Consider the following 25,622-nt stretch of genomic DNA (forward strand, 5'->3'; position numbering starts at 1 on the left):
TCTCCTTCTCTGGCCATTCAGGGCAAGCTGGAAGTAGAACTTCTCTCCCCACCAAGAGCAGCCCTTAGCCAGTAATCAGGAGGAATCAGTGTACACATACTCCGGTCCCTTCTCTTGGGTGGGTAACTCTGAGGTGTGAGTTTGACGCTGTCACCCAGGACGCCCCAGTGCGGGCTCATAGTGGTGCTTCTGTTGATAACACACTGACTACGGGCCGCTTTCTCTTCCTTGGATTATTCCCCTCCCTTAACAGCATTTCCTGGGGCCACCTCTGAAATTCCCTTCTTTCACTCTAGTTCTTGTCCTGGGGACATAAACTTTAGAAATATGTCCTGTAAATCATTCTTACACACATGCAAAAACAATCTCTCTTCAATTTATTAATTCAACATTATTTGTAATAGCAAGAGGTTGGAAATCCTACACCAAAAGGAGACTAGCTAACCACCTTAGGATACATCCGCACGACGGAATCCTCTGCCGCTGTATAAAAGACCGAAGAAGGCATCTGTATCGCGATGTCCGAGCGTAGTAAGGGGAAGCCTGAGACACTGAACAGTATAGCGTATGCAACAGTTTGTGAGAGAAGTTTGTGTGCGTGTGTGCGTTTGTACATGCCTACCATCTTTCTGAAGGAGACCCCAAAAGGCATCATGTTGACTTCCCCTAAGAGGGAGCTTGACTAACTGGTGAAGGAGACTTTTCACCATACCCCTGGAATGCCTTTTGAGTTTTGTACTCTGGACAGGTTTATCAATTCCAAAAATAAAAGTAACATTAATAAATGAACAGATGGAGGGAGGTATGGCGTTCCTCATCGGACATCTTTATTGGGCCCGTCCGTTCTAGTGTGGAATGGGAGTCAGCAGGGTGCAGGTGGCTGATGAGCTCCTGGCTCCACCCATAGCTTCTCCATGGAGCCCGAGGCCCAGCGACACAGGTTCCTGGAGTCTGTATGCTGGCCCACGAAGGGAGAGGATCTGCTGCACATCCCTTTATGTTCGACCACGAGAGCTGCTATCATCTCTCCTGGAGGAAGGCCCGACAGCATCTTCACCCACACACGAGACGCCCAAACAACTCCCTATGCCTGAGACGAGCGTCTGAGTCACACGCACAGCTCACACAGACTCACGCACGCACACACACACACACACACACACACAAATGGAAGCCCAAGCCTGACTCTCCACAGTGAGACAGTGGAGCTCCAGTTCCCCTAGTGAACAAGTCTGTCCAGCAGCCTGGGGACCCGCATGTTGGTTTGACCAAAGTCCTGCTTGCTGCAGAAGAGGCACTCTGGGGTGGAGAAGGAGCCATTACTGGGGTGGTTCCGCTTGGGGACCAGCTTCACTCATCATATCCTTGTATTGCCGTTTGAAGAAGCCAAGCTGAGGGGCAGAGACAGAGGGGTATGGTCAGAGCGGAAAAGTGGGGCAGGGAGGGAACTAGCAGTCAGGGACAGCAAGAAATTGTAAAACACAAAAAGAACTGCCCCCTCGGGATCAGCAGTTAGCGTAATGGCTATGTCGCTGGACTCCCGTGTAGTCAACCGCAATTCGAGTCCTGGACTCGGCAGGTTTAACTCAAACCGTGGACTCGGCAGCTTAAACTCAAACTGGGTGCGTGTGCGTACGTGCCCAAGATCCCGAGAGGAGAAAAGAGGCAAAGGGATTGCAGCGTGACCATCCCCCCGGGGGGTGATTTCTCACTTTCTGTCTGTCTCTCTCTGTCTTTCTGGCGAGCGCATGCGCCCTATAGCAAAAACCTCTCCCAAAAAAAAAGAAAAAAAAGAAGAAGAACTGCCCCTTGTTTGGGGGTAATTCTGTGCCGGGGTCATTCTAAGCACTTCCTTGATGTTAACCCAATCACCTCCACAAAATGGGTACTGATATGCTCAGTTTATAGGTGGAGAAACTGAGGCAGAGAGGCTCTGTCACTTCCCAAGGCTGCACTAATAACCACACTGGGGGGTCGACCTACCGGAAGGAACTGCTGAGCGGGGGCGGTAGGGGCAATGGGCAGGAAGAGAGGGCCAGCGAGGCTACCTTGTACAGTCCAGCCGTGATGAGAGCCAGCAGCACCAGCCCCCCGATGGAGCTGCCCACGATGAGCGGCAGGGGGTTGTGCACTTCATATGGTTCCACTTTGGTCTCCGTCTGGGGGAGGAAGAGGATGAAGGAGACGGACTCTGGATTTCTGGGGTTCCCCCTAAATTGGACCTGGGCTTTTCCTGAACCCAACAACCAGCCCCTCCCTACATCCCGACATGCTAACCTCACTCTTCCACCCCCCACCTCCTCCTCCCTCTTCTCCCCTTTGTCTCTCTCTTCCACACCCTCCCCACAAGATCTCTACAAGCCCAGAGCCTCCCCTCTTCCCTCCCTCGGAGCCCGAGACAGATACCTGAGCCCTCACAAATGCCCCTTGTCCTGGAAGCACGGCAAACATCGCGTTGTTGAACAAGATCTCTGCTGTGCTCACAACCAGGAGGTGGTTATGCGAAGTCTGTGAAGAGAGTGGGGTGGGAGCTGAATCTGGGGACTCAGCAGCACCGTATCTGTGCCTGGCAAAGGCTCAGGACCACGCACCTGGATATACCAGTCGAACGAGAGGTTGCCTGTGAGGGAGACGTTGAATTCGTCCTGGATGGTGAAGAGCGGGATGTCACACTGGATTCTATGGCACACAGCAATGGAGCAGTTCTGCGGAAGGGAACGGGGAGGGAGGTGACTAAGGAAGATGCAGAAGTGTCCCCGTGCGTTCAACCCTCAGTCACCATATTCGGCACCAATGAGGGGACCGTGCTGGGTCCGCGTGTGCCCCTGAGGCTGGGGTTAGGCCTCTTCTCACCACCACTGGAGTCTTCGTAAGCTCAGCCAGGAAGTCAGAGTGAGGGGGGGCCCTCTCCTCAGAGTGGCACCTATGCGAGAGGTCCTGAGAAAGGAGAGACCCTGTGAGAAGGGGGTGGGGGCGAGTAACTTCCGGCCCATCTGCAACAACGTGACAGTGGGGGTCCAGGAGAGGGTCTCAACCGGCCCAAGGAAATAGACAGCAATTTTAGGGAAAATTGGGGCTACGGAGAGAGGAGTTCGGACCACTTCTCGGACCCGGCTGGACTCACCGGGAAGAAGGTGATCTGGGGGCGATCCCATATGGTCTCCTGTCTCAGCCGGATTGGAACCCAGAAGACCACGCTGATGGGGAGGCTCCTCTGCCCCAGGTTGTTGAACTAGCCAGGGTGGGAGGAGGGATCAGGGCTCTGGCCTTTCTGCCACCACCAGCTCCAAGAATCACCCTCCCCACTGCCTACAACCCAGGACACCTCACAGGCCCAAGGTCCAGCCCCTTTCTGGAGGGCAGTGGAGTGTAAACACATACTCGGGGACCAGACAGGCTGCTGTTAAGTCCTGACCCTTCCATTTTTGAATACCATGTTCATTAACCCCTCTGAGCCCAGCGTCTCCATCTGTAAACTGAGGATAACAATAATGCTTCACAGCATCATTATGAAGGCAAAAGGAGTTCATTACGTATGCACACGTGTACACATAAGTGTGTGTGTGACGGCGTGTGTACAGAGTGAGAGCAAGCTTGGAACCATGCCCACCACAGCAGACACCTCGCGCATGTTTCCCATCATTGTTTCTGTATTCTCTTCCCATCATTCCCTCCCCAGCCTCCTCCTCAGCACCCAGAAGTCCCCAGCTCCCCACCTGGTAGTGATGCTGCATAACCTTACTCGCCTTCTCTGAAGCAGTGAAGTTGAGATATTTGGTAGAGAACTCTTGGCTGAAGGGAGAAAAAAGGGGGAAGGAGGCGATAGAACATGAGGTGGGTCCTGGAAGGGGTCTGGGGCTAAGCGGGTCAGGAGTGAACAGGAACATGGGTAATGGCACCCTAAGGAGGTGGGGATGGGGTGCAGGGAGTGATGTGCTGGTTTGGGCCACTCACACACTCACACTCTCACACACTCACACACACATAGCTCCTCAGACACACACACAAGCACACATGTGCACACACAAACACAAGCACAGACTCACACACACAGACACACAGAATGCAGCCCAGTCGTGAAGGCTCAGCTCACACCCCGGAGGCTGGCACCTGGTGACCACCATGTAGACAGCGTATTTCACGGGCAGCTCCAGTTGGAATTCACTTTTGTTGGTCCTGGGCATGTTGTTCTCACTGAAGAGAAAGAGAGAGCTCCAGCCAGCTCTTGAGAACTGAGAACTAGCCCTTTCCTCCCTCTCCCTTGGCTCTGCCCCCAGTGAATCACCAAGTCCTGCTGTCTCCTCACCGTCAACAACACTGTTCTCTAAGCCCCACTGCCAGCTAGCCAGGTCCATCCTCTTCCTCTTACTGGCCCCAGAATTCAAAGCCACCCCACCCTCATCCCCAACCCGCCTGAGGAATGATCTTGCTAACATGCAGATACAATTATGCCATCCCCGTAGGTTAAACTGCAAATTCTCTAACACCACCCTCGGTCCTTTGGGGACACAGCCCATATTTAATCACACTGACTCCTCGAGGCCGCATTATGTGTGTGAACCATTCTCCAACAATGCTGATCTTCCAGCCTCAGGCTTGGCCTGCCACGTGCTTCCTTCTCTCTGTCATCGTGCCTACCCTCGTTCATGTCTTTGCTAGGCTAGCTCATGGCCCACGCACATTTTCTTTGGGAATCATCTCTGAACACCAAGCTCCCAACACTGGACATTGCCATCTAATCGTGTTTGTCACGCTGCATTGCAATCACCAGTTTTCCTGTCTGTCTTTGCCAGTAAGGTGTAATATCTGTGAGGGTCTCACCCACCACTGTCCCACTGGCACTCAACACAATGCCTGGCCCCTGGAGGGTGCTCAGCGTTTGTTGAATGAACACATGAAGTGAAGGGAGAATCAGTGGGGAGAGGACAAAGGCCAATCCTGGGCAAGGAGTTGAGGCCTTAAAGAGGAGGATGCTTGCGGAAGGTCAGCGCTGTGCACCTGGTCACGTTGGCCTTGAGGAGCAGTTTGTTTCCAAGAGAAGCAGTAGGGTCCACATCAAATGTGACATTAGCAGTGACCTAGAGTTGGAGAAAGGACAGACAGTGGTCAGAACAGGAGAGAAGAGACAACTCAAATGTCCATCCGTTGAATGGCTAAATAAAATGTGGTCCAGCCATACAACAGAGTATTGTTCAGCAATAAAAAGAAATTAGGTAGTGATACATGCTTCCACATGAATGATCCTTGAAAACATGCTAAGTGAAAGAAGATAGTCACCAAAGACTACATGTATGATTGCATTTACAGGAAAGGTCCAGAAGGAACAAACGTCCAGAGACAGTGGATTAGTGGTTGCCTAAAGCTGGGGGAGATGGGAGGCTGATGGTTAAGATTGGGGGTGATGAAGATGTTCTAAAGTTGGGAACTCAGAAGTGAAACACGATACTCTGGAAGGTGATCCTACTCGAGAAGGTTCTTGGTTCAAGTCCAGAGACCTCCCTAAGTATACCAGATACACACATGCCTGTGGTCAAGGACTGGCCAAAGGCTGGGGACAGATCACAGCATCAAGACCCTGTTGGGGGTGCTCTCTATCTCTCTCCTTGTCTCTCTTACTCTAAAGAAATAAACGAATAAAAATTAATAGTAGGGGGACTATGATGGTGTGTTGGTTGAGGCCCTGGACTCCCATATGGCCAACCACAGCTCAAATTCCAAACCTGGCAGCACAACAAAATAAATAGATAAACAAATGAATTTTTAAAAAATTAATAGTTGGGCCGACCCCATAGCCTAGTGGTTCAGAGTCTCAATATTGCATGTGGGTCTGTTCCTATGTGGCTGCTGGCAGTTTAAGTTCCAGCCCTGGCAGCCTGAAAAACATCCCAGGTGCAGATGTGTGAGTGATCAAAATCCTGACAGGCTGGGGAAATGGAGAGGAAGAGATGACAGCGTGGCCACACCTGCTGGGGGTGCTTTCTGTCTCTCTCCTTCCCAGGTGAGTGCATATACCCTCTGGCAATTGGAAAAACAGTAACAGTCATTCAACAAATAACTTTTAAAAAATAGATCATAATATCAGATGTACAACTCTGTGAATGGACTAAAAGGCACTGGGTTGTATGTTTAAATGAATAAGTTGTACGGGATGTGAACTGTATCTCAATAAAGCTTTTTTGGGAGAAGGAACCTCTGCTGGGCCAGCCAGTGGCATGGTGGTCAAGATGGCTGGATCTCACATGGGTGACCACGTGGTTCAAATCTGGGACCCGGCAGCTTGAGGAACATGCCGGGTACATGTGTATGTGACTCAGAAGTCCAAGGAGAAGGGGAAGTAGAGAGGAAGAGGCTGCAGCACGATCATGCCCCTGAGGGGTGCTTTCCCACTTCCTCTCTCTCCAGTGAGTGCACAAGCCTTCTGGCAAGTTAAAAAACAAAACCAAAAACATACCTCTACTGATAAAAGGAGAAGAGCACCCCAGAAGACAAAGGACAGAGGGAGAGGAGCCCACAATTCTGACCTCTGAGTTGTCTGGAAAGATGGGATGGTTTACGCTGCATCTGGTGCTCTTCAAGGCTCCAAGCCCTTCAGTGGAGGAGACAGATTCGCAGGGCAGGCGCCAGGATCGCTGTGAACGCTGGTTCTGGAAGGTGAGGGAGGCAGAGGTGGTAACGGCAACCAGCAGCCATGCGGATGAGCAAAGCACACATCAGATGGAGCCAAAGAAGGAGCTGGTTACCTGGATCCCTGACACCCTCCGAAAGGACAAGCCTGGCGGGTGGAAGAAGGTGACCTGAGTCCCGTAGGAGTCCTCGCCGTCATTTCTCACAGTCAGCGTCACATTGAAGTCTCGAGGACCACCCACCACTAGGGCATCCAAGCTGTGCGGAGAACAAGGCCAGCCATGAGCTGCTGAGGGCTTCTCTATGCCAAATCCGAAAGGAGGCACAGGTACTTGGAGAGAGATGGCAGCAGATGGGGAAGCCACGAGGGATATGTGGCAAGCAAACGCCCGCAAAAGGGCTGCTCCGTGCCAGGCCTCCTCAGGCACCAGAGAGCAGAGCCCCGGGCCATGCTGCAGGTTGGAGAAGGCAATAAGGAAAAAGCTCACTTCATGAAGCTGAAGGTGATGCTGAGGTCATCCTGGCAGATGCTGTCACTGCCACAGTTCTTCTCAAAGGGAAACTGAAACAGAGTAGGATGCAAAAGAAGGAAAGGAAATAGTGAAATGTGAAATGAAACAACAACATTAAATTATTCTAAAGAGCATTCAATGAGGTTCAGTAAGCTTGGCCTCCGGCTGCTTCCACTCCCTGCAGGACCCTCGCACCGGGACTCACCAAAGCTGTGAAGTGTCTCTGAGCATCCACAGCCAGCACCGGCCGAAGATTCCCCAAAGAAGGCAAGGAATTCCCCACCAGGGAGAAGTTGAGGCGCAGGACAATGGGGCTCACGGACTCTTCAACACAATCCTGAGAGAGAGCAGGGATTTGGGGATCGCCCCTTCCCAGCTGCCCAAGCCCACCACAGTCTTGGAGGACCCAAGGATCTGGCGGCTTGCCTGCTCACCGGTAACTGTAGCTGCAGGGTCTCACACTTCTGTGTCAGCCCCAAGATCTCTGTTCGTCTGCGGGTGTTGTTCTTTGTCTCATCAAAGATGGCACGGGGATTAGAACGGCCATAGTCCAGAGCCAGATCGTACGTGACTGTGCTCTGGATGTCTCCTGAAAGGTCAGGGCAGCATGGTGGTGAGAGCCTGGGCCTTGACATCAGACAGACGGGAGTCTGAGACCCAGCTCCTCTGCTCTGTGACTTTGGACATATTATCTGACCTCTCTGCGTCTCAATGTCTTAAAGTGACAGTAATGATTATATTTCCCGGTGGTGAAAAATAAATAAAATAGTGCCTATAAAGCATTTAGCACAATGCCTGCCACACAGGAAGTCCTCTATTAATGGTAACTATTCTGTTACATACTAGAATACTAGAAAAATTAATTGTATTTTCCTGTTCATTTTTTTTTCTATTTGTCTTTGGTCTTCAGAAGTTTGATTATAATTTATCTTGGTATGATTTCCTTTATATTTATCCTGTTTTAATTTTGTAAAGATATTGATGTCTTTCATTAGTTTTGGGAAATTCTTATCACTATTTTTTTTTAGAGCTTATTTTCTTTTTTGCTATAGGGTGTGTTTACTCACCGGAAATACAGAGAGAGGGGGAGACCGAAAGTGAAAAATCACCCCCCTGGGGAATGGCCATGCCTTAATCTCTTCTCCTCCAGTCTCCTCTCAGAATTTTGGGCACATGCACACACTCACACAGAGCATAATTTAAGCCACTGGGTCCAGGACTTGAACCATGGTCAACTACATGGGAGTCCAGTGATGTAACCATTACACCATCTACTGGTCCCATCTTGTCATTATTTCTTTAACTATTGCTCAGTTCTCTCCTTCTGGAATTCTAATGACATATTTGTGAGATCTTTCATCGTATCTCACATGTTTCTTCACTTTTTCTACATCTTTCATCCTTTTTTTTCTCTCTGTGTTAATCTAAATACTTTGACTTGTCTTTCACTTCATGAATCCCTGTTCTGCTTCTAGTCTGCTGTTAAACTATGTATTAAATTCTTAATTTCAGTTATTGAATTTTTCAGTGCTAAGTTTTCATCTAAATCTATTTTATGAGTTCCAGGACTTCACTCAACTTCTCCATCTTCTCCTTTTTTTGTGGGGGGGGAGAGGTTTTCGCTATAGGGCGTGTGCGCTTGTCAGACAGACAGAGAGAGACATAGAGACAGAAAGCGAGAAATCTCCCCCCGGGGTGTTTGGTCACACCGCAATCTCTTCTCCTCCATTCTCCTCTCGGGATCTTGGGCATACATGCACACGCGCCCGGCATGAGTTTTAAGCCACCGGGCCCGGGACGTGAACTGCAGTCGGCTATGTGGGAGTCCAGCGACATAGCCATTACACTAACTGCTGGTTCCCCATCTTCTCCTTTTGAAGATATAATTGTAGTTTTTAAAAATTCTTATCCAATCACTCTAATTTCTAATTATCTGTAGGTCTCTTTCTATTGTCCATTGTTTCTCTTGGTTGCTGACCAGATGCCTCAATGGAGAGACCAAGTGTTTTTACCAAAGCTCCTCTCAAATCTTTGTCTCCCCAACACTGGGAAGCTGCTAAATTTTCCACTCAGTCCTTCAGTGCTGTTTTCTACTGGATTTCTTGTAATACTGACTGGGACAGCCACAGCCACAGAGTCAACCAGTGACTTGAGAGGAATTTCTATGTAGCTCTTGGGGTAATGTCTCTGTAACTCCCTGCTCTAAGACTTTGCTCTTGATATCTAGCCATGCTAGGTGCCCCAGTCTCAGAGTGCTGGCTCCTTAGCCCAAGACTGCTGTCGGAAAGAGCATGTCGTCTCCTCTTCCTGTTTCTTTCCCATACTGCCATTGCTGTTCCTCTACGCCTAGCACAATTCCATTCTTGAGGACAGGGACAAAGGAGGAGGTCCTGTTACCAGTGGTAAAAAGCATTTCTGAATGCTTTGTGCATTTGAGTTTACTCCATCAGCTCAATCTCTCCAAATAGAATATCTCTCAGTTAAAAACAAATAAACAAACACAAACAACAAGCAAAAAACCTGGTTTGTTTTCAGGTGTGGGGTCTTGGTTCTCTGGAGAATGGAGAGAGTAAGGGAGACCCACAGGCTCACTTCTTTGGTGAGGTTTGCTGACCTTCCCCACCCAGCTCGCCAAGCTTGGAGGAGGCTGTCAGAGCCAAAGAGAACTTTGTTCTGGACTTCCAGAAGGCTAGGCAGGCTGGACTGAGCCACCCAGCAACGTCCCCAGTCATTCAGCCTCTTGAGACTTACCCACCAAGCCTCACCTTCTCTGAGACGATCCCGCGTGCTCTTGCGGACACGGAGGCAGACTCTGACCTCCCCAGCAGCCTGGTTTCTCACCACCTGTTCACTACACTCAAACACATTTCTTGCCACTTGTCTGGGTGTAAAGTCCATGGTCACATCAACTCTTAGTACTGGCTGGGACCTGTAAGGTCATCAGAGGACCATCAGGGAGCTTCAGACAGCAAAAACAAAAACAAAACAAAGAGCAACACCACACACACACACACACACACACACTCATTCAAGGAGAAACCTGCTGTGCTCCAAAAGGAATCCTCACCTGAGCAGTACTATACGCCCTTGAGCCCCCACAGCCAGGTCCGCCAGTCCATCCATCGTGAGGTCCCGGCCCCCGCTCAATGACTGACCGAAGTACTGGAGCCCAAGGGTTAGCTGGGAGCCTGCAATGCGCTGAGGGTGGAAAAGAGAAGGAGAAAAGGGGATCAAGAAAGAATCGGGAAGTAGGTAGCTCGTTCATCAAAGGTGACCCAGGTCGAGGTGCTCTGTGGTCACACGAGACTCATCTCCCACCGCTTATCAAGGAATTGGGCAACTTAGACTTTAACAAGGACTTTTTCATCTTTAGACCACATCCTCAAGATGATAATCAACTTTTACATGAAGTAACATGAATTTCGAAAAGTTTTACAGAGGGCCAGCCAGTGGAGTGGTCATTAAGGCAGCCGGATCCCACATGGCCAGCTGCATGGTTCAAGTCCCAGACCTGGCAGTTTGAGAAACACACTAGGTGCATGTGCGTGCGTGCCCAAAATCCCCAGAGGAGAACAGAGGAGAAGGGATTGCGGTGTGGCCATCCCCGCTGGGGAGTACTTTCTCTCTCTCTCTCCATCTCCAATGAGTACATGAGCCCCCACAGCAAAAACTAAAAAAGAAAAGAAAAGAAATGTGATTTTAAACAAAAGTTCAAGCTTTGGTGGTGTAGCAAGTAGCATACTAAACTGTAGTGCGGAAGCCACATGGCTGACCACGGGTTCACACAAAAAATGTTAAAAATAACTGTAACTTTAAAAATATGTTAATAGACGCACAATATCAATACACGTAAATTGTGAACCAATAGCACTAGGCGTATGTTTCGGGGAAGGTAAGATGTGGAGTACATGCAATTCAAGGGAAGTTGTTATCAGCTTAAAGAGACCATTATGAGATATTTCATGTGGGTCCCATGGTAGCCACAAAGAAAACATCTTTAGAAGTCATTCAAAATCTTTGGTGCTATGGCAGAGAGAAGCAGGAGGGACAGCAGGTACATATATAGGGACAGAGAGAGACTTGAAAGCGACAGACTCTTTTCTAACAACCCACTCTCACGGGGACTCGTAGGGAAAACCGAGGCTGCCTTAATCTGTTCACACGGGTCCCGAACACTCCATTAGGCCCCATCTCCCTAGACGGCCACACTGGGGGTCAAGTCGCAATACTCAAATCAGCAATAGCAATAAACACCTGCATTTAAAGAAAAGAATCATCTTAAATAAACAACCAAATTTTATACCTCAAGGAACTGTAAACAACCACCATAACAACAACAACAAAAAGTTGAAACCCTAAGTTAGCTGGCTGAGGCTGGAGCGTGCATCACAGTGTCAAGACCCTGTTAGGGGTTCTCGCTCTCTCTGCCCCTCTCACTCAAGGAAGAAATAAGTAAATAAACTTTTAAAATCATTTTTATATTTTATAAGACACTGTCAGGCCAACCCCACAGCACAGTGGTTAAGTGCTGCATGTTGGGACCAAGATCCCAGGTGGCCAGCTGCAGTTCAAGTCCGGGCTCCAGTGCCACGAGAACATGCGGAACATATACACATGCGTTATAATATCCTGATAGGATGGATAACTGGGAGAAAAAGGACTGGGGCATGACCAGCCCCATTAGGAGGTGCCTCCTCTCTCTCTCTCTCTCTCTCTCTCTCTGGTGAGTGCACGTACCCTGTAGTAAATAAATAAATATTAATTTGTTTTACATTAAAAATAAAAAAGGCAAAGCCTGTGGCCTGGTGGTTAAGCCAGCTGTATCCTACATGGCTAACCACACAGTTTGAGCTCCAGACCTGGCAGGTTGAAAAATACACAGGGTAGCAGCTGGCAGATGGTATAGTTATGTCACTAGACTCCTACATGGTTGACTGTGGTTCAAGACCTAGACCCAGTGGCTTGAACTCACACCAGACATGTGTACGTGCATGCCCAGGATCTGGGAGGAGATTGGAGGAGAAGGGATTGCAGCTTGGTCTTTCCTCCTGGGAGATGATTTCTCAATTTCCCTCTCATTGTCTCTCTCTCTTTCTCTCTGGCAAACACAAACACCCTAATGCAAAAATCTCTACAAAAAGAAAGAAAGAAAGAAAGGAAGGAAGGGAAGGAAGGAAGGAAGAAAATAAGCAGGGTGAACTCCTGACAGGAGAGAAATGGAAGAAAATGGAGAAAATGGTAATGATGTGACCATGCCCCATTAGGGAGTTTTCTTGCTTCCCCTCTAAGGCTCTTCCTCCCTCTCTCTCTCTCTCTCTCTCTCTCACTAACACATGTGCCCTCTGGCAAATTAAAAAAAAAAAAAAGACAAGTGTTGGCAAAGATGTGGAGAAATTGGAACCTTACACACTGTGGGTGGAAAAGCAAAATGGTGGATTCCCTCTGGAAAACAGTAGGGAAGTCCCTCCAAAAAACTAAAAATATAGCTACCATCTGATCCATCAATCCTACTTCTGGATATTTACCCCCCAAAATTAAACCAAGACAGTGTGCAGTCCTGGGGCCTACTCGGAAAGACATAGAAATAATGTTTCAAGGGAGATAGTCTTGTTGGTTTTGACTGAATATTCATATAAACGTTTTAAAGGGATGAGCAATAGAGTTAACCCTTATCTGTAAATTTTGAGTTTATACTGTTGCATTCCATGTACAAAAACATTTTTTCCATAAAAATAATGTTGGCTTTTGTGTATGTGAGTTGAAGAATTGTAAAGGTCAGCAGAATGTTTTATCATGATTTTTTTTTTTTTTTGAGAGGTTTTTGCTATAGGGCACGTGCACTCGCCAGAAAGACAGAGAAATAGAAAGCGAGAAATCACACCCCAGGGGGGATGGTCATGCTGCAATCCCTTCTCCTGGGATCTTGGGCATGCATGCACATGCGCCCAGCATGAGTTTAAGCTACTGGGTCTAGGACTCAAACCGTGGTCAACTACATGGGGGTCCAGCAACACAGCCACTGTGCCAACTGCTGGTCCCAGTTTTATCATGATTTTTACTTCAGTGACTTTAAGACAATTTATTATTTATTTTTAGAGATTTTGCTCTAGGGCATTTGCACTCGCCAGAGAGACAGAAAGCAAGAAATCATCCCCCAGGGGGATGGCCACACCTCAATTCCTTCTCCTCTTGGGGTTTTGGACATGCATACAGAGGCGCCTAGTGTGAGTTTTAAGCCACCAGGTCTGAGGATCGAACAACGATCAACTATGAAGGAGTCCAGCAATGTAACCATTAAGTCATCTGCTGGCCCCAACTTTAGGTCAAATTTTTAAAAATCCTCATTTCTCGTGCCAGGAAAAAAAAATCAGGAGTTTTGAATAAATATTAGCATACCCATTTTCATGTAGCATCATCCATAATATCCAAGACGTGAAAACAAACTTAAATGGCTACTCAAAAATTGAATTTTTTTTTTTTTGGAGAGATTTTCACTATAGGGCGCGTGCACTCGCCAGACAGAGAGAGAGAGACATAGAGACAAAGCGAGAAATCACCCCCCAGGGGGGATGGTCACACCGCAATCCCTTCTCCTCCATTCTCCTCTCGGAATCTTGGGCACGCACGCACATGCGCCCGGTGTGAGATTTAAGCCACCGGATCCGGGACGTGAACCGCGATCGACTACATGGGAGTCCAGCAACATTGCCATTACGCTAACTGCTGGTTCCCAAAAAATGGATTATTTTAATGTGGCATATATAGTCAATCATTTAGATTTAGCTTTATACAAGAGAGATATATTCTGCCATTTGTGACAACATGGAAGAACCTGGAAGACATTATTTTAAGTGAAAGAAGCCAGTCAAACCAACATTACTCTCTTCCATTTACATGCATTATCTAACATAGGCAAACGTATAGAAGTAAAGAATAGAATGGTGGATGCCAGGGCTAGAGAGGGAGGGAGATGAGAAATTGCTACTTGATGGGTACAAAATTTCTGTTATGCAGGATAAGTAAGTTCTAGAAATCTGCCATACAACATTGTGCCAGTAGGTAACAATACTAAACTGTACACTTAAAAATATGTTATGAGGGCTGGAGATTTTGAGTGTTAACTCCTCCACGCCCGCTGACGTAATAAACAGTTCTCCTCATCTCTCTGAGGGCTGTTTCCCATTCCTCGGCATCTAGTTTTCTGCAACATTTTGGTGCATTGGCCAGGAAACAGAAACAGACTGGCCCTTTGAGCCACCGATCCCAGGGTGTTTCTCCCTGGGATGGGATGGGCATTACAGTGTGGTGAGATAGGCACACCCCCATCTCAGTGGGGGTGCCTGCCTTGAGGCCAAGCACTGCTGGATCACCAGACTCCAATTGGAGAGAAGGAACCACTCCTGGAACCTGTTGCATCAACCTTGGTCAACTCTGGTAATCAGGTAAGCCCCCGAGGATCTGTAGAGCTCTAGTCAGACCCACTCGATTTGCATGGAAGAGAAGACCCATACACTCTCCTTTGGTCGCAAGACCAGCAGTTAGGGCTCATCTGGTAATTGGCTGGTTCGTGGCCAGCTCTGGTAATCCGGTGTGTATGGCTGGTGTGGGGAGGCAATGTATAACCTCTGAATGAATGTGAGTGTTTGTGACGAGTGAATGTGTTTGTGGCTCCGCGGCTTCTCCCTACAGAGCATGGTTAGGTCTGTTTAACTGCGTTTCCGCGGTATCCACCGTTGGAATACCGAGAGGGTGGAACCCAGAGAGACCGCTGTGGTCCTTCTGATTGCAGCCCTTGGCCAAGGCCCTCCTGCAAAACTTGAACAAACTTATCGCCTGCACTGCCTGGCCTATTCAGCAGCGCCCCCAGGAGGCTGCACAGCTTCTGAGCTTCTGGGTTAAGGCCCACCCCCAGAAGCTGCCATCCCTCCAGAGTTTCCTCATGGATCACTTCTTCCAACCAGTGATCTCCCGAGCCTTCTGGGAAGTGTAGGCTTTTGAGACTCTAGTGGTATAGGCAAGAAAAAGTTAAAAACCCACCTTCCTCGAGTATATAATTAAAAATTTCAAGAAAGGGGGTTACTCTAGGGGGCAGGCAGATGGCCTGGTGGTTAAGGCAGCTGGACTCCTGTGGTTTGCGGCCCGGACCTGGCAGCTTGCTTTCTCACTTTCCTTCTCTCTCCCTGTCTTTCTCTGGTCAATGTCAATAAAATAAAATAATAAAAATAATTACAATAAATAAAAAATTTTAAAAAGGGGATTACTCTAAAGAGTATTAATGTCAAAGTAACTCCAGGGAAATTGGTTCTTATAATCATGATATGTGTATGAATCCATATATGTAATATGTCAGGTTACATACTACATGCTGTGTCTCTGTGTGGGGAAAAAAAAGGCCTTAAAGAATTCCATTCAATTTGGTTTATAAAAAGAACGCTCATACACTCATACAAATTAGTTTAAATGCTTTTCAAGTTCATATAACTTTAGTGAAAGAGCTGGCTTCAAATGTAATGAAAGAAAAAGATTAATAAGTGAACGTCTTCACAATTTCCAACATATATTTTGTCTAGGTTTCATTGATTAAGCAACATCATGTTTATCTTAATATGGCTGGTTTAATGAAACAACTAGTATTTGTGTTGTGTGTTGCATTTTCCATATTGGATATCTAACAGGGAAATGAGTTCATGACTAGCTTTCTCCGGCTTTAGTTTTAGTGCTGACAGAGGATCTCTGACCTCAGAGTAACTCTGGGATGTTCACAGAGGGCCCCTGAGACATGCAAAAGGGAGATGTTAAACCAATCAGGATTATTGTTTATATGTTGGATACAAATGGAAAGCATTCTCAAATTAAGTCATTCTAATTTCCTTGGTATTATATTTAAGTTATATGTATAAATATGTTCTGTACTTGTATGTCTATACATGCGTTGTTTCAAAATAATTTGACATTCTCAGGAATTAACGGTGGTAGGCTATTAGGTTAAACTGGTATATATAGCCAAATTTCTTTGCCAGTTATGAATTTTTGTCAGAGCATTAACTATGGCTATAATCTTAATGTTATGTCCTTAAAAAATTTACAAAGAGGATGGAAAGAGAATGTACTCTTACAAGTACAGGTTTCTAAAAACACCTAATCATTAAAAAATATATATGTTATGAGGGTTGATCTCATGTTGTTTTCTTACCATGATAAAAAATATTTAGGGGCCTGGTGGTGGCACGGTGGTAACACAATGGACCCCCATGGGAACAGTTCTGGGTTTACACCCCAAGACCTCCCTCCTGCCCAATGCGTGTGCACGTCCACGATCCAGGCCAGCTGACGCTGGAGGAGACCGTGGTGTGAGCACCACTGCCTGGAAAGGGTCTCTGTCTCTCAATAAATAAATAATTAAATTTCTAAAAATGTCTTAAGAAATAAAGAAAAATGTGAAGTTGAAATAGATCCAGAGACCAGAGGCCAGACGACCAGGTGGCCTCCATGGGCTGTGGTGGGAGAGAATGGGGCACAGGTGATGTGGAACCAAATTCTGAGGGTCCCTCCAAACAGTGGATTCTATATGGCAGGAAATGAGGACCTGTCTTAAGGAAGAAATTAGTCACAGGGGCCAGGACTTAGAGTGACCAACCATCTACACGAGCTGCATAATTTGCAAGGGCCAGTGCAAAAGAATAATGCAAAAAATCTCTTATTCAAAAATTACTAAGAATTCAAGATGGCAATATCAGAGCATTTAACCAAGTGCAGGGCCCCTCTGAGAAAAGGGCCCTTTGTAACTGACTATGTCACGTGGCCACGATCATGCACACCTGTACTGTTACCAGTTAGATAGGTTTTCTAGGACGTGAAACTTTCAAGGCTAAACCCAGAAGAGATCTGGGAAATCCAAGACTCTTGGTCACCCTACCAGGTCTGAGATTCAAAAGAAAAGAATGGGTCACACCTCAACACTCCAGCTTGCAGTTTACAGTTTCTGGGCCTTAATCTAGTCATCTGTAACGCTGAGGTGGTAATGCCCTCATGCGCTTCCTTTCCAATGTAGAAAGAACTCATCCAGAACCGAGGGCTTCGAGGTTTCTGTGAAGTATGTGCTATTAGTTTTGTTTGTTTTTGTTTTCTATAGGGCACGTGTACTCGCCAGGGAAAGTGAGAAACCACCTCCCCAGAGGGGGTGGCCACATTGCAGTCCCTTCTTCTCCATTCTTCTCCTGGAATTTCAGGCATGCGCACATATGTGCCTGACTTGTTTTTCAAGTCAGCAGGTCTGGGACTTGAACCATGGAGTCAGCCACGTAGGATCCAGCCACTTTACCACCATGCCACTGCTGTTCCATGCTACTATTTTTGAAGGTTCTGAAAGGAGTCCTGGGAAAACTGGCAGCTATTAAAACATTCTCTTAGAGGGAGACTGATCAGCAAAGGGGCTATTGTCATGACAAGGACAGTGACGTGGACTCACCTGGCTGTGGGAGGAACTGATTCTAAATCCTGAGGTTCCATGAAAAATGTAGACGGCACCCTGGTTTTCTTGCTCTCCTGGGGCTCCGATAGCCACGTCTGTCAGCTTGTCCCCGTTCACATCCCCCAGCACAGTGAGGGCTGCCCCAAAGCGGGCCCAGGGGTGGCCCTGCTCCCCGCGGAGAATAGCTTCACACTGCCACTGAGCTCTCTGTTGGGGGGGAGAAAAAGTGCCAGGCACAGCCCAGATGACGGCTTTACCTCACACCCACACCCCACCCAGCCCAGACCCCTGCAAACACTCACCCCCTTCGGCAACGGACACACGGACACCTGGCCCCCTCTTGTCTGCTCATAGTAATGAGGGGCTCCAATCAGGACCAGGTCAGTGCTGCCATTTTCATCCACATCCACAGAGCAGAGGGAAGCCCCAAAGTAGGAGCCAATCTGAAAGAGATGGGGTCAGGATCACATACCTCTTCCCACCTAAAGCAGAGTGTGGGAGTTTTCTCTTTGTAAATAAAACCATGTCCTCTACGAAAAGCCCTCTGGAATTGATGTGCTCATTTTTTTTTTTTTTGAGAGGTTTTTGTTGTAGGGTGCATCGCTCGCCAGAGAGACAGAGACAGAAAGCAGGAAATCACCCCTCAGGGGGATGGCCACACCGCAGTCCCTTCTCCTCCATTCTCCTCTCAGAATCTTGGGCACACACACACATGCGCCTGGCGTGCGTTTTAAGCTACTGGGTCTGGGACTCGAAACGCGGTCGACTATGTGGGAGTCCAGCAGCATAACCATTATGCCATCTGCTGGTCTCTGGGTGTGATCTTCTATATGATTCATTATAAATTCTCATTTGAATGTACTGCCAGCTAGGGGTGCACATTATAGAGTCAATGGACGGAGGGTGAGGATTTGTCCCAAATGGTGTTTCAGGGAGAAGGCAGCAAAGACGTTGGACTGGAAAGTACAGATAAGCCTAGAACAGACAAGATACCCTTTGGAAGTTTTTGTGGGTGGACGGGAGTTGGTAAAAAGTTAAAGTTGGCAGTCTGACTAATAAGGAAACAACTAGCTTGGATTAAAAAAACTATTGCTGAGGCCAGCAGGTGGTGTGGTGGCTAAGGCCCTGGACTCCCACATGGACGACTGCGGTTAGAGTCTCAGACTCAGTGGCTGGAAAATCACGTTGGGCACATGTGTGTTCATGCCCAAAATACCAAGAGGAGAATAAGGGAGGTGGTCATGCAGAGTGGTCATGCCCCTTAAGGGGTAATTTCTCACTTTTCTTCTCTGTGTCTCTGTCTCTCTTCAGCCAGCACACACACCCTATGGAAAAATAATAATAATAACTATTGCTATCTAGGACAATTTTTTGTGAAATTAAGAAATAATGTAGAGGGGCCAGCTGGCGGAATAGTTATGCTTCTGGACTCCTCCATACTCGACTATGATTCAAGTCCTGGACCCAGTGGCTTGAAACTCACGCTGAGCACATGTGTATGCATGCTCAAGATCCCAGGAAGAGAATGGAGAAGAGGTTGTGGCGTGGTTATCCCCTGGAGGGAGGGGGGGTGATTCCTCACTTTCCTTCTCACTGTCTCTCTCTCTCCCTCAAACAAGTGCACATGCCTAAGGTAAAAATCTCTTTAAAAAAAAAAAAAAAAGGGAATAATGTAGGTGTGTTCCAGTAGCCTAATGGTTAAAGAAGTCAGATCCCACATGACTGGCCAGTGGCCTGAAAACACGTTGGATGTGTGCACATGCGTGCCCCAAATGCTGGGAGGATGGAGAAATGGAGAAGAAATTGCCATGTGACCAAGTTGCATTGGGGGGAGGGGGGGAGTTGCTTTCTCCCTCTCCCTCTCTCTCTGTTTCTCTCCAGTGAGTCTATAAAGTTAAAAAAAAAAAAGACTGCCTATTGACCAATAAAATAATTTTTAAAAATATGTTCAGTGTCAATATGTAGAATTCAACCATAATTTTTTTTCATTTAATCACCCACTCATTTGTTCATTTAACAAATAAAGATTTGCTGCTTGCTGAGCATGAGGTTGGGCAATAGAGTCAGAGTGACTTCCAGAGCTCTCAGGGCAGCAAGGCGGAGGGAGCAGAGTAGGAAACAGATACGTAGGGATGTGATATAGTAATTTGAAACTGGGACATGTTTTAGGAAGGCAAAGTGCAGGGGACGTTATGCCATGACTTATTGCAATCGGATCTCTGTGGAGGAGTCTCTGATAATTCAATAAATGCATTTAAGCTTTATCCTAAAGTCAGTAGGATTTTGGTTGTTTTTAGCTCATGTTTATTACATGCAATAAAATTTAGTCTTTTTAGTATATAGTTTTATGAGTTTTAGCAAACATATAAAGCCATCTAACCACCACCATGGTCGAGATATGGAATAGTTTTATCATGCCCAAACTATTGCCTTGTGCCCCACTGTGATGACCCTCTCTCCCCAACCACCAATCCCTGGCAACCACTGATCTGTTTTCTGTCCCTATAATTCTGTCTTTCCAAGAATGTTAGATAAGTGAATATATAGTGTGTAGCCTTTGGGATGTGGATTCCTTCACCTAGAATAATGCATTTAGAAGTCATCTATGTTGACGCTTGTATTAGTAATTCACTTCATTTTATTGCTGAGTACTATTCCCTTGTATGGGCATGTCACAGTTAGTTTATCTGCTCCTCACCTGAAAGACGTTTGAGTTGTTGCTAGTTTGGGGTGGTTATTAGGAGTCACTAGACACATTTGTATATAGTTTTTGTGTGAACATCTATTTTTATTTCCATTAAGTAAATCATTTTGGGTGGGATTGATGGTATAACTATATGTTACACTTTATAAGAAATTACTTGCTTTGAATTAATTCTTATATGGTGTGAGATATGGGTAGAGATTTACCAAGCATTCTAGTACCATTTGTTGAAAAAGATATTCTATTGAATTGTATTTGCACATTTATTGAAAATCAATTGGCAAATTGACATCAATAACATGAAATTGGAGAGGAGAAAGTTACAATACAGAGTCTTTGTATGTAGTTGAAGTTAAGTCGTAATCAGTTTAAATAGACTGTTACGGGACTACACATGGCGTAACAGTTACGTTGCTGGACTCCCATGTGGCCAACTGCGGTTTGAATTCCAGACTCAGCAGCTTGAAACTCAACCTGGTGCATGTGTGAGAGTGCCCAAAATCCCAAGAGGAGAGTGGAGGAGAAGGGATTGCAGCATGGCCATTCCCCTTTGGGAGTGACTTCTCACTTTCCATCTCTCTGTCTCTACAGCTAATGCACATGCCCTATAGCAAAAATCTCTCTATATTAAAAAAAAAAAAGACTGTTATGACTCTATAGTAGAAACTCAAAAGATAAAGAAGAAAGAATCAAAGCATAGAAAAAAATCTTCAAAGCACAAAAGAAGACAGCAAGAGAGGAAGAATGAAAAAAAAGAACTATAAGACAATCAGAATAATGAACAAAACAGCGGTAGTAAGTCCTTGCCTATAATTACCTTAAATGTAAATCAATTTAAATTCTATCAAAAGGCATACAATAGCTGAGTGGATTTTTAAAAAGATCCAACTATATGCTCCCTAAAAATAGGCTGAAAACGATGGGACAGAAAAGGATATTTCAGGGCCAGAAGATGGCATAGCAGTTACATTGCTGGGCTCCACATGGTCAACCGCAGTTCAAGTCCCGGACCTGGTGCTTGAAACTCACCCCAGGCAAGTGTGCGTGCATGCCCAAGATCCCAGGAGGAGAATGGAGGAGAAAGAAGTGCATCGTGGCCATGACCCTGGCGGTGATTTCTCACTTTCCCTCTCACTGTCTCTGTCTGTCTTTTTCTCGTCAGTGAGCACACATGCCCTAAGGAAAAAATGTATACAAAAAAAAAAAGAAAGAAAGAAAAAGAAAAAGACATTTCATGCAAATGATAATTTAAAAAAATAGCAGTTACCCATATTTATACCAGAAAAGATGAACATCCTGAACATCCAATGGGTAAGAGAAGAAATCAAAAGAGAAATGTAAAGGAATTAATAAAAAAATTTTAAACTTGAGAAGTGAAAATGGAAGCATGCATATCAAAACTTCTGGGATGCAAAAAATGCATTCCTCCACCCCCAAAAGGGCATGTGCACTCACCAGAGAGAGGGAGAAAAGCACCTCCCAATGGAGTGTGGTCATGTCATAATCCCTCTCCTTTCACTTCTCTTTCCTGTCAGGATTTTTTTTTTCAGTTTTCTATAAGGCACATGCACTCTCTCAAGAGAGAGATACAGAGATAGAGAGAGATGAAGAGAGAGAAAGTGAGAAATCACCTTCCCCCCTACCCCCAGGGAGGATAGCCATGCCACAATCCCTTCTCCTCCATTCTCCTCTCAGGATTTTGATGAGGCATGCACATGTGCCCAGCTTGATTTTCAAGGTACTGGGTTCAGGACTCAAATGGTGGAGCTGATCACATGAGATCTAGCTGTCTTAATGTCCATACCACCTGCTCCTGTCAGAATTTGGGCATACACATGTACGCACACATAGCTGGCATGTTTTTTAAACCACTGGGGCTGGAACTTGCACTGTAGTCAGCCATGCAGGATCTAACTCCCAATACACAGCACTTAACCATCACACTGTAGGGCAGGCCAAAAGCAGTTCTAAGTTTATAGAGATAAATGCCTACACTAAGAAAGAATTAAGATAGAAGAAAGGAAGGAAGGAAGAGAGAAAAAAGGGAAGGAGGGAGGGAGGAAAAGAGAGAAAAGGAAGGAAGGAAGGAAGGAAGGAAGGAAGGAAGGAAGGAAGGAAGGAGAAATAAAATAACCTAATTTTGCACCTCAATAAATTAGAAAAAGACCAACCTAAACTCATTCATCAGAAGGACAGAAACAATAAAGGTCAGGGCAGAAATAGCCTGATAGAGGTAAAAGAAAAGAAAACAAAACAAAATATCAAGAAACTATTATGTTATAGAAAAGATAAACAAAATGGACAAACCTCTAGCTAGACTAAGAAAAAAAGAAGAATCAAGTAAATAAAATCAGAAATAAAGAGAGCACATTATAGTTGACACCATAGAAATACAAAAAAATATATATAATAATAACCACAAAAGACTACTATCGATTAGTATGTGCCAACAAACTGGGATAAACTAGAAGAAATGAATAAATTCCTAAAAAACAAAACAAACAAAAAACTGCCAAGATTGAATGATAAAGAGATAAAAAATCTAAACAGATCTATGAGTAAAGAGATTGAATCGATAATCTAGTATCTCTCAACAATGAAAGGTCCAGGACCTAATGGCTTCATGGGTGAATTATACCAAACATTTAAAGAAAAATTAATGTCAATACTTCTCAAATTCATTCAAAAAATTGAAAAAGGTAGAATACTTCCAAACTGGTTTTGTTTTTTCTTTCATTTATTTATTTACATTCAATGGCTGTATGGCGTTATGAGGCCAGCACTACCCCCATGCTAAAGCCAGATAAAGACTCTACAAGAAAAGAAAGTTATAGATCAAGATCCTCGATAAACATAAACACAAATATTCTCAACAAAATCCTAGCAATCTGAATTTGACAACATATCAAAAATATTAAACATCCTGATCAAGCAAGATTTATCCTAGGAATGCAAGAATGGCTCAGTATATGCAAATCGATAAATGTGATACATCACAAGAATAAGAAATGAAAATTATATGCTCATATCAATTGATGCAGAAAAAGCACTCGAAAAAATGCACCATTCTTTAAGACTCTTAACAAATTAAGTCTAGAAGGCACATTTCTCTACATAATAAGGTCATGCATGACAAAGCCACAGCTAGCATACTGAATGGGGAAAAAATCTAAAGCTTTTTCTCTAAATCTGAAATAATGGGACAGACGCAGAGGAGTTCCCGGAGTCCTGGGTCGCGAACTGCTGCCCAGAGTCCATGAGCTGCAAGACAGTGGCCCCCGGGGCAGGGAATCAACTACGCTGGAGGTGCAGTGGCATCCAAGCTTGCCAGTGGCCAGCAAGGACCAGCCATGAAGCTCAGTTCTGGGACAGTGGAGAGCCCAGCCCTACCCAAAGCCCATCATGTCACAGTTGATGCCCGACCAGCCAGAAGCCAAGAAAGGACTGAAGGAGTGTCTTAATTCAGGGCACGTCAAGACTCCTGGTCCTGCCCAAAGACCAGCTCACACTCTGTTCACGCCAGTGTGCCAACCCTCAGGGTTGATCTGCTCCTGTTACCCTTGAGACCCTCACCAGCTCATTGCAGTCCCAAATAATGTCACTGGGAGGATTCAACGGGAGGAATAAAAAAATTTTTAGAAAATTAAAAAAAAGAAAAACTGGAATAAGACAAGCACGTCCACTTTCTCCATTCCTATTCAACATAGTGCTAGAGATCATGGCTAAAGCAATTAAGAAGGGAAATAAATTAAGTGTAAATAAGAGACCCTCACCAGCTCATTGCAGTCCCAAATAATGTCACTGGGAGGATTCAACGGGAGGAATAAAAAAATTTTTAGAAAATTAAAAAAAAGAAAAACTGGAATAAGACAAGCACGTCCACTTTCTCCATTCCTATTCAACATAGTGCTAGAGATCATGGCTAAAGCAATTAAGAAGGGAAATAAATTAAGTGTAAATAAATCATAAAGGAGGAAATAAAATTGCCACTGCAGATTCTCAGTAAGAGAGAGGAGTAAAAAAATACATATGTAGTACATGCATGCACACACACGTGCCTGGCGTGAGTTTAGTGCAGAAGGAAAAAAAACAAACCTCTATCTTTCACCATATACAAAAATGACTCAAAATGGATTAAAGATTTAAAGATAAGGGGACTGGCAGGTGGCATGGGGGTTAAAGGCACTGGACTCCCACATGGTCAATCACGGTTTGAGTCCTGGACCTGGTGATTTACTTTCTCACTTTCTTTCTCTCTCTCTCTCTCTCTCTCTTTATCTCTCTCCCTCCCTCCCTCTCTCTCTGGTCAAATTTTAAATAAAGAAGAAAGAAAGGAAGGAAAGAGAGAAAGAAAGAGAAAGAAAGTTAGTTAAATTATATATTTAAAAAAAAAAAAAAGATTTAAACAAGCGACCAAAACCCATGAACTTTCTAGAAGAAAAAAAAATACAGGAAATGTTTTGGGACATCAATGTAGGTAAACATAGCCCTCAAAAGCACAGACAACAAAAGCAAAAATAGGCAAATGGGATTGCATCAAACTAAAAAGTTTCTACACAGCTAATGAAATAATCAACAATGTAAAGAGACAAGCTATTGAATGGGAGAAAATATTTGCAAGTTACGCATCTGGTAAGGGTTAATAATCAGAATCTACAAAGAACTGAAACAACTCACCAGCAAAAACATGCATAATTCAATATAAAAATGGGCAACCAATCCAGACATTTTTCAAAAAGAGATCGCTCCTCTTAACCCCATATACTCACACTCTAAACTTTGTCTCATGGTCTTCCTCCTCTGGCCCTTTTCTTCCCTCCACTCTTCACTTTTCTAGTTCTTCCACCCCAAGCCTTGGCTCTCCTATCAGTTCCTCCAGAAAGCCTTCCTTAACACATTGCGTGGGTGTCCCACCCATGTGTTCTCATAACTTGGGTTATCCCAGTCTGAGCTTTTATCACCCTTGATGGTCATCTGTGTGTACCTGTGTGCAGTGGGGGAGGTGACCACTCAGCCTTCCTCGTGTGATCCTGGACCACATGTACAAAACAGAAACAGCATCACATTCGCACTTGACTTCCTAGAATTCCCCTACACACTGCCCCAACCCTCCCCCTTACATGTGCCAGACACCGACACCATCCACAGTCAATGTCTGTTGGTAAAATGTATGGAAAAACTACATGAGGAATTTAACTATTAGCAAAGAATTACACTAAGCTATTTCAGGTATCAGGGCAAACTGGTTTCATCCACATATGGTACATCAGTTGCAGGCCAAAGAGAACCACTGATGAAAATGAGCAGAATA

General features: G+C 45.5%; 1 protein-coding gene across 1 annotated transcript in view; it reads right to left on the reverse strand.

Annotated features, from left to right (window-relative positions):
- Positions 1-356: 356 nt before the first annotated feature.
- Positions 357-25,622, reverse strand: part of ITGAM (integrin subunit alpha M) — a 45,284-nt gene continuing 20,018 nt past the window's right edge. Inside the window, exons 13-30 of the mRNA XM_006148109.2 lie at positions 17,910-18,050; positions 17,605-17,814; positions 10,204-10,334; positions 9,902-10,065; positions 7,571-7,725; positions 7,342-7,473; positions 7,113-7,186; positions 6,741-6,882; positions 6,522-6,644; positions 4,999-5,078; positions 4,111-4,194; positions 3,717-3,792; positions 3,125-3,232; positions 2,854-2,937; positions 2,592-2,705; positions 2,407-2,508; positions 2,049-2,159; positions 357-1,391 (exon numbers count right to left, since the gene is read on the reverse strand). Coding sequence (XP_006148171.1) covers positions 1,320-1,391; positions 2,049-2,159; positions 2,407-2,508; positions 2,592-2,705; positions 2,854-2,937; positions 3,125-3,232; positions 3,717-3,792; positions 4,111-4,194; positions 4,999-5,078; positions 6,522-6,644; positions 6,741-6,882; positions 7,113-7,186; positions 7,342-7,473; positions 7,571-7,725; positions 9,902-10,065; positions 10,204-10,334; positions 17,605-17,814; positions 17,910-18,050 — 2,103 coding nt within the window. The 3' untranslated portion in view covers positions 357-1,319. The remainder of the gene's footprint in view (positions 1,392-2,048; positions 2,160-2,406; positions 2,509-2,591; positions 2,706-2,853; positions 2,938-3,124; positions 3,233-3,716; positions 3,793-4,110; positions 4,195-4,998; positions 5,079-6,521; positions 6,645-6,740; positions 6,883-7,112; positions 7,187-7,341; positions 7,474-7,570; positions 7,726-9,901; positions 10,066-10,203; positions 10,335-17,604; positions 17,815-17,909; positions 18,051-25,622) is intronic.

This window comes from Tupaia chinensis, unplaced genomic scaffold (assembly GCF_000334495.1).
Source record: "Tupaia chinensis unplaced genomic scaffold, TupChi_1.0 Scaffold000231_1, whole genome shotgun sequence".
Taxonomy (NCBI): Eukaryota; Metazoa; Chordata; class Mammalia; order Scandentia; family Tupaiidae; genus Tupaia; species Tupaia belangeri.